Here is a 6,182-nt window from a genome sequence, read left to right as displayed (position 1 = left end):
TAACAGACACCACTGTCTGTGCATAACAGACACCACTGTCTGTGCGTAACAGACACCCACTATCTGTGCGTAACAGACACCACTACTGTCTGTGCATAACAGACACCCACTGTCTGTGCGTAACAGACACCACTACTGTCTGTGCATAACAGACACCACTGTCTGTGCGTAACAGACACCCACTATCTGTGCGTAACAGACACCACTACTGTCTGTGCATAACAGACACCACTGTCTGTGCGTAACAGACACCACTACTGTCTGTGCATAACAGACACCACTGTCTGTGCGTAACAGACACCCACTGTCTGTGCATAACAGACACCACTGTCTGTGCATAACAGACACCCACTGTCTGTGCATAACAGACACCCACTGTCTGTGCATAACAGACACCACTGTCTGTGCATAACAGACACTACTGTCTGTGCATAACAGACACCCACTGTCTGTGCATAACAGACACTACTGTCTGTGCATAACAGACACCACTGTCTGTGCATAACAGACACTACTGTCTGTGCATAACAGACACTACTGTCTGTGCATAACAGACACTACTGTCTGTGCATAACAGACACCCACTGTCTGTGCATAACAGACACTACTGTCTGTGCATAACAGACACCCACTGTCTGTGTGTAACAGACACCACTGTCTGTGCGTAACAGACACTACTGTCTGTGCATAACAGACACTACTGTCTGTGCATAACAGACACCCACTGTCTGTGTGTAACAGACACCACTGTCTGTGCGTAACAGACACCACTACTGTCTGTGCATAACAGACACTACTGTCTGTGCGTAACAGACACCCACTGTCTGTGCGTAACAGACACCACTACTGTCTGTGCATAACAGACACCACTGTCTGTGCGTAACAGACACCCACTATCTGTGCGTAACAGACACCACTACTGTCTGTGCATAACAGACACCACTGTCTGTGCGTAACAGACACCACTACTGTCTGTGCATAACAGACACCACTGTCTGTGCGTAACAGACACCCACTGTCTGTGCATAACAGACACCACTGTCTGTGCATAACAGACACCCACTGTCTGTGCATAACAGACACCCACTGTCTGTGCATAACAGACACCACTGTCTGTGCATAACAGACACTACTGTCTGTGCATAACAGACACCCACTGTCTGTGCATAACAGACACTACTGTCTGTGCATAACAGACACCACTGTCTGTGCATAACAGACACTACTGTCTGTGCATAACAGACACTACTGTCTGTGCATAACAGACACTACTGTCTGTGCATAACAGACACCCACTGTCTGTGCATAACAGACACTACTGTCTGTGCATAACAGACACCCACTGTCTGTGTGTAACAGACACCACTGTCTGTGCGTAACAGACACTACTGTCTGTGCATAACAGACACTACTGTCTGTGCATAACAGACACCCACTGTCTGTGTGTAACAGACACCACTGTCTGTGCGTAACAGACACCCACTGTCTGTGCATAACAGACACTACTGTCTGTGCATAACAGACACTACTGTCTGTGCATAACAGACACCCACTGTCTGTGTGTAACAGACACCACTGTCTGTGCGTAACAGACACCCACTGTCTGTGCGTAACAGACACCACTGTCTGTGCATAACAGACACTACTGTCTGTGCATAACAGACACCACTGTCTGTCCATAACAGACACCACTGTCTGTGCATAACAGACACCCACTGTCTGTGCATAACAGACACTACTGTCTGTGCATAACAGACACCCACTGTCTGTGTGTAACAGACACCACTGTCTGTGCGTAACAGACACCCACTGTCTGTGCGTAACAGACACCACTGTCTGTGCGTAACAGACACCCACTGTCTGTGCGTAACAGACACCACTGTCTGTGCGTAACAGACACCCACTGTCTGTGCGTAACAGACACCCACTGTCTGTGCGTAACAGACACCCACTGTCTGTGCGTAACAGACACCCACTGTCTGTGCATAACAGACACCCACTGTCTGTGCGTAACAGACACCCACTGTCTGTGCATAACAGACACCCACTGTCTGTGCGTAACAGACACCACTGTCTGTGCATAACAGACACCACTGTCTGTGCGTAACAGACACCACTGTCTGTGCATAACAGACACCACTACTGTCTGTGCATAACAGACACCACTGTCTGTGCATAACAGACACCCACTGTCTGTGCATAACAGACACCCACTGTCTGTGCATAACAGACACCCACTGTCTGTGCGTAACAGACACCCACTGTCTGTGCGTAACAGACACCCACTGTCTGTGCGTAACAGACACCCACTGTCTGTGCATAACAGACACCACTGTCTGTGCATAACAGACACACACTGTCTGTGCATTACAGACACCCACTGTCTGTGCGTAACAGACACCCACTGTCTGTGCGTAACAGACACCCACTGTCTGTGCGTAACAGACACCCACTGTCTGTGCGTAACAGACACCACTACTGTCTGTGCGTAACAGACACCCACTGTCTGTGCGTAACAGACACCCACTGTCTGTGCATAACAGACACCCACTGTCTGTGCATAACAGACACCACTACTGTCTGTGCATAACAGACACCACTGTCTGTGCGTAACAGACACTACTGTCTGTGCATAACAGACACTACTGTCTGTGCATAACAGACACTACTGTCTGTGCATAACAGACACTACTGTCTGTGCATAACAGACACCACTGTCTGTGCATAACAGACACTACTGTCTGTGCATAACAGACACCCACTGTCTGTGCATAACAGACACTACTGTCTGTGCATAACAGACACCACTGTCTGTGCATAACAGACACTACTGTCTGTGCATAACAGACACCCACTGTCTGTGCATAACAGACACTACTGTCTGTGCATAACAGACACTACTGTCTGTGCATAACAGACACTACTGTCTGTGCATAACAGACACCCACTGTCTGTGCATAACAGACACTACTGTCTGTGCATAACAGACACCCACTGTCTGTGCATAACAGACACTACTGTCTGTGCATAACAGACACCCACTGTCTGTGCATAACAGACACTACTGTCTGTGCATAACAGACACCCACTGTCTGTGCATAACAGACACTACTGTCTGTGCATAACAGACACTACTGTCTGTGCATAACAGACACCCACTGTCTGTGCATAACAGACACTACTGTCTGTGCATAACAGACACTACTGTCTGTGCATAACAGACACCCACTGTCTGTGCATAACAGACACCCACTGTCTGTGCGTAACAGACACCCACTGTCTGTGCATAACAGACACCCACTGTCTGTGCATAACAGACACTACTGTCTGTGCATAACAGACACCACTGTCTGTGCATAACAGACACTACTGTCTGTGCATAACAGACACTACTGTCTGTGCATAACAGACACCCACTGTCTGTGCATAACAGACACTACTGTCTGTGCATAACAGACACCCACTGTCTGTGCATAACAGACACTACTGTCTGTGCATAACAGACACCCACTGTCTGTGCGTAACAGACACTACTGTCTGTGCATAACAGACACTACTGTCTGTGCATAACAGACACCCACTGTCTGTGCGTAACAGACACTACTGTCTGTGCGTAACAGACACTACTGTCTGTGCGTAACAGACACTACTGTCTGTGCATAACAGACACTACTGTCTGTGCATAACAGACACCCACTGTCTGTGCGTAACAGACACCACTGTCTGTGCATAACAGACACTACTGTCTGTGCATAACAGACACCCACTGTCTGTGCGTAACAGACACTACTGTCTGTGCATAACAGACACTACTGTCTGTGCATAACAGACACTACTGTCTGTGCGTAACAGACACTACTGTCTGTGCATAACAGACACTACTGTCTGTGCGTAACAGACACTACTGTCTGTGCATAACAGACACTACTGTCTGTGCATAACAGACACTACTGTCTGTGCATAACAGACACTACTGTCTGTGCATAACAGACACTACTGTCTGTGCATAACAGACACTACTGTCTGTGCATAACAGACACTACTGTCTGTGCATAACAGACACTACTGTCTGTGCATAACAGACACCCACTGTCTGTGCGTAACAGACACCACTGTCTGTGCATAACAGACACTACTGTCTGTGCATAACAGACACCCACTGTCTGTGCGTAACAGACACTACTGTCTGTGCATAACAGACACTACTGTCTGTGCATAACAGACACTACTGTCTGTGCGTAACAGACACTACTGTCTGTGCATAACAGACACTACTGTCTGTGCATAACAGACACTACTGTCTGTGCATAACAGACACCCACTGTCTGTGCGTAACAGACACCCACTGTCTGTGCGTAACAGACACTACTGTCTGTGCATAACAGACACTACTGTCTGTGCATAACAGACACCCACTGTCTGTGCATAACAGACACTACTGTCTGTGCATAACAGACACCACTGTCTGTGCATAACAGACACCACTACTGTCTGTGCATAACAGACACCACTACTGTCTGTGCGTAACAGACACCACACGCGGCTATTTCCACTACATCTGTGCGACACTCGCATGAAGTCATTTACGGAGATAAACATGCAATATGGAGCTATCCTATACCCGACAGCGACAATATACTGATCTTGTTTCAACACACTCTACCACAGTAGGTCCCAAAGTGGGGTCCGGTCGGGGACCCCCAGGGGTCCTTGAGGGAGTTCCAGGGGGTCCCCAGCTAAATGATAGTTTGGAACAAAATGGACACTTATGGGTCTAACAGTTAAAATAACATTGGTTTTACGATATAAATCGGGGTCTCAGAGATAGAAATGACATTAAATGGGGGTCCGTAGGCTAGCAGCTCAAACTGGGGGTCCTTGAAATTAAACAAATCACTGCTAGAGCCGTGAAAATCTTCTTATATATCCCTGGAATATCTCTTCAAATGGGGGTCCGTGGGGCTAATTAGTGTCAATTTGGGGGTCCTTGACATGAGAGAGTTCTGGAACCACTGCTCTACCACACAGATACGTTGGCGTGACCTCTGACCTGTCTGCCTGTATCTGTCGGATACTCCTATATGGATTTTTCGTTTACTATTACGTTTTTTTTTTTTTTTTTAAACGAGGATGGGACATTCTTCACAATGACAACGTTTACGTTTGGCACTTTAAGCATAAACCGACGGCGATACTTGACATTAGTACTTTCTAACGCAGGACTTTAACAGAGTATCTCCATGTCGTGAGTATCCGCTAGTCTCACTGCGTAGAAGTAAAACATCACAGTACGACTTCCTCCACTGCTTTGTGATAAATGATGATAAGTTGCCCTTGTGACCCCTCCCCCCCCCAGGCTGTCTAATGTATGTGTGTGGCGATGGGATAGACGCTCCCGGGAGGCAGCCCGTGCCATCCTCTCACCCCCGACAGGGAGCTCCCTCCCCTGGGGTAGAGCTGGAGCGAGTGAGAGGGGGGCTGGCATGGAGCCCAGACCCCCCCCCCACCCCCCCCCCCCCCCCCCCCCCCCACACACACACCATCCATCTACCTCCAGCTCTCTCTCTCTCCGTCTCCCTCTCTCTGTATGTAGGTTGTCCAGTTTGTAAAGCTTGTTTGTGTTAATCAGACATGCATGGTGTGTCTCTATTCATATTCTACACACTCCATCTCCTCACTCCGTCATTCTCTCTCTCTCTCTCCTCTCTCTCTCTCTCCTCTCTCCTCTCTCTCTCTCTCCTCTCTCTCTCTCTCTCTCTCTCTCTCTCTCTCTCTCTCTCTCTCTCTCTCTCTCTCTCTCTCTCTCTCTCTCTCTCTCTCTCTCTCTCTCTCTCTCTCTCTCTCTCTCCTCTCTCTCAGAAGTATAGTGAAAATAGCAGATCTACAAGCTCACAGGTGTGTTGCGACGCCTTGTGAGCTTGTGTATGTGCAATAGCTGTATCCTATCATAATCACAGGCTGTCACATCTTAATATTCTTCCCACGGAGCCACATCATATGCAAAGCGGCTCTGGCAGCGACACGGCCTGACTGTTTGTTAAATAGGTTCTCCGCCGCGGACAATGCAGCCATGTAAACAATCTGGCCAGAGAAAGGAGAGGGGAGAAATAAAAAAGAAACATAATCTTAAAGAAATGCTAATAACCCAATAGAGGCTATATATGCACGTGACATCATCATCA

General features: G+C 48.0%; 1 protein-coding gene across 1 annotated transcript in view; it reads left to right on the top strand.

Annotated features, from left to right (window-relative positions):
* Positions 1–5,240: 5,240 nt before the first annotated feature.
* The window catches only part of LOC306928870 (delta-sarcoglycan-like), a gene marked incomplete at its 5' end in the record, with an annotated part of 15,106 nt that continues 14,164 nt past the window's right edge, over positions 5,241–6,182 (top strand). The window contains one exon of the mRNA XM_079509144.1: positions 5,241–5,245. Within this exon, the coding sequence (XP_079365270.1) occupies positions 5,241–5,245 (5 nt within the window). The remainder of the gene's footprint in view (positions 5,246–6,182) is intronic.

This window comes from Electrona antarctica (genome assembly GCF_951216825.1).
Source record: "Electrona antarctica genome assembly, chromosome: 8".
NCBI lineage: Eukaryota > Metazoa > Chordata > Actinopteri > Myctophiformes > Myctophidae > Electrona > Electrona antarctica.
Note: the sequence above shows the minus strand (reverse complement) of the source record. Positions and strands in the feature narration are given on the sequence as shown.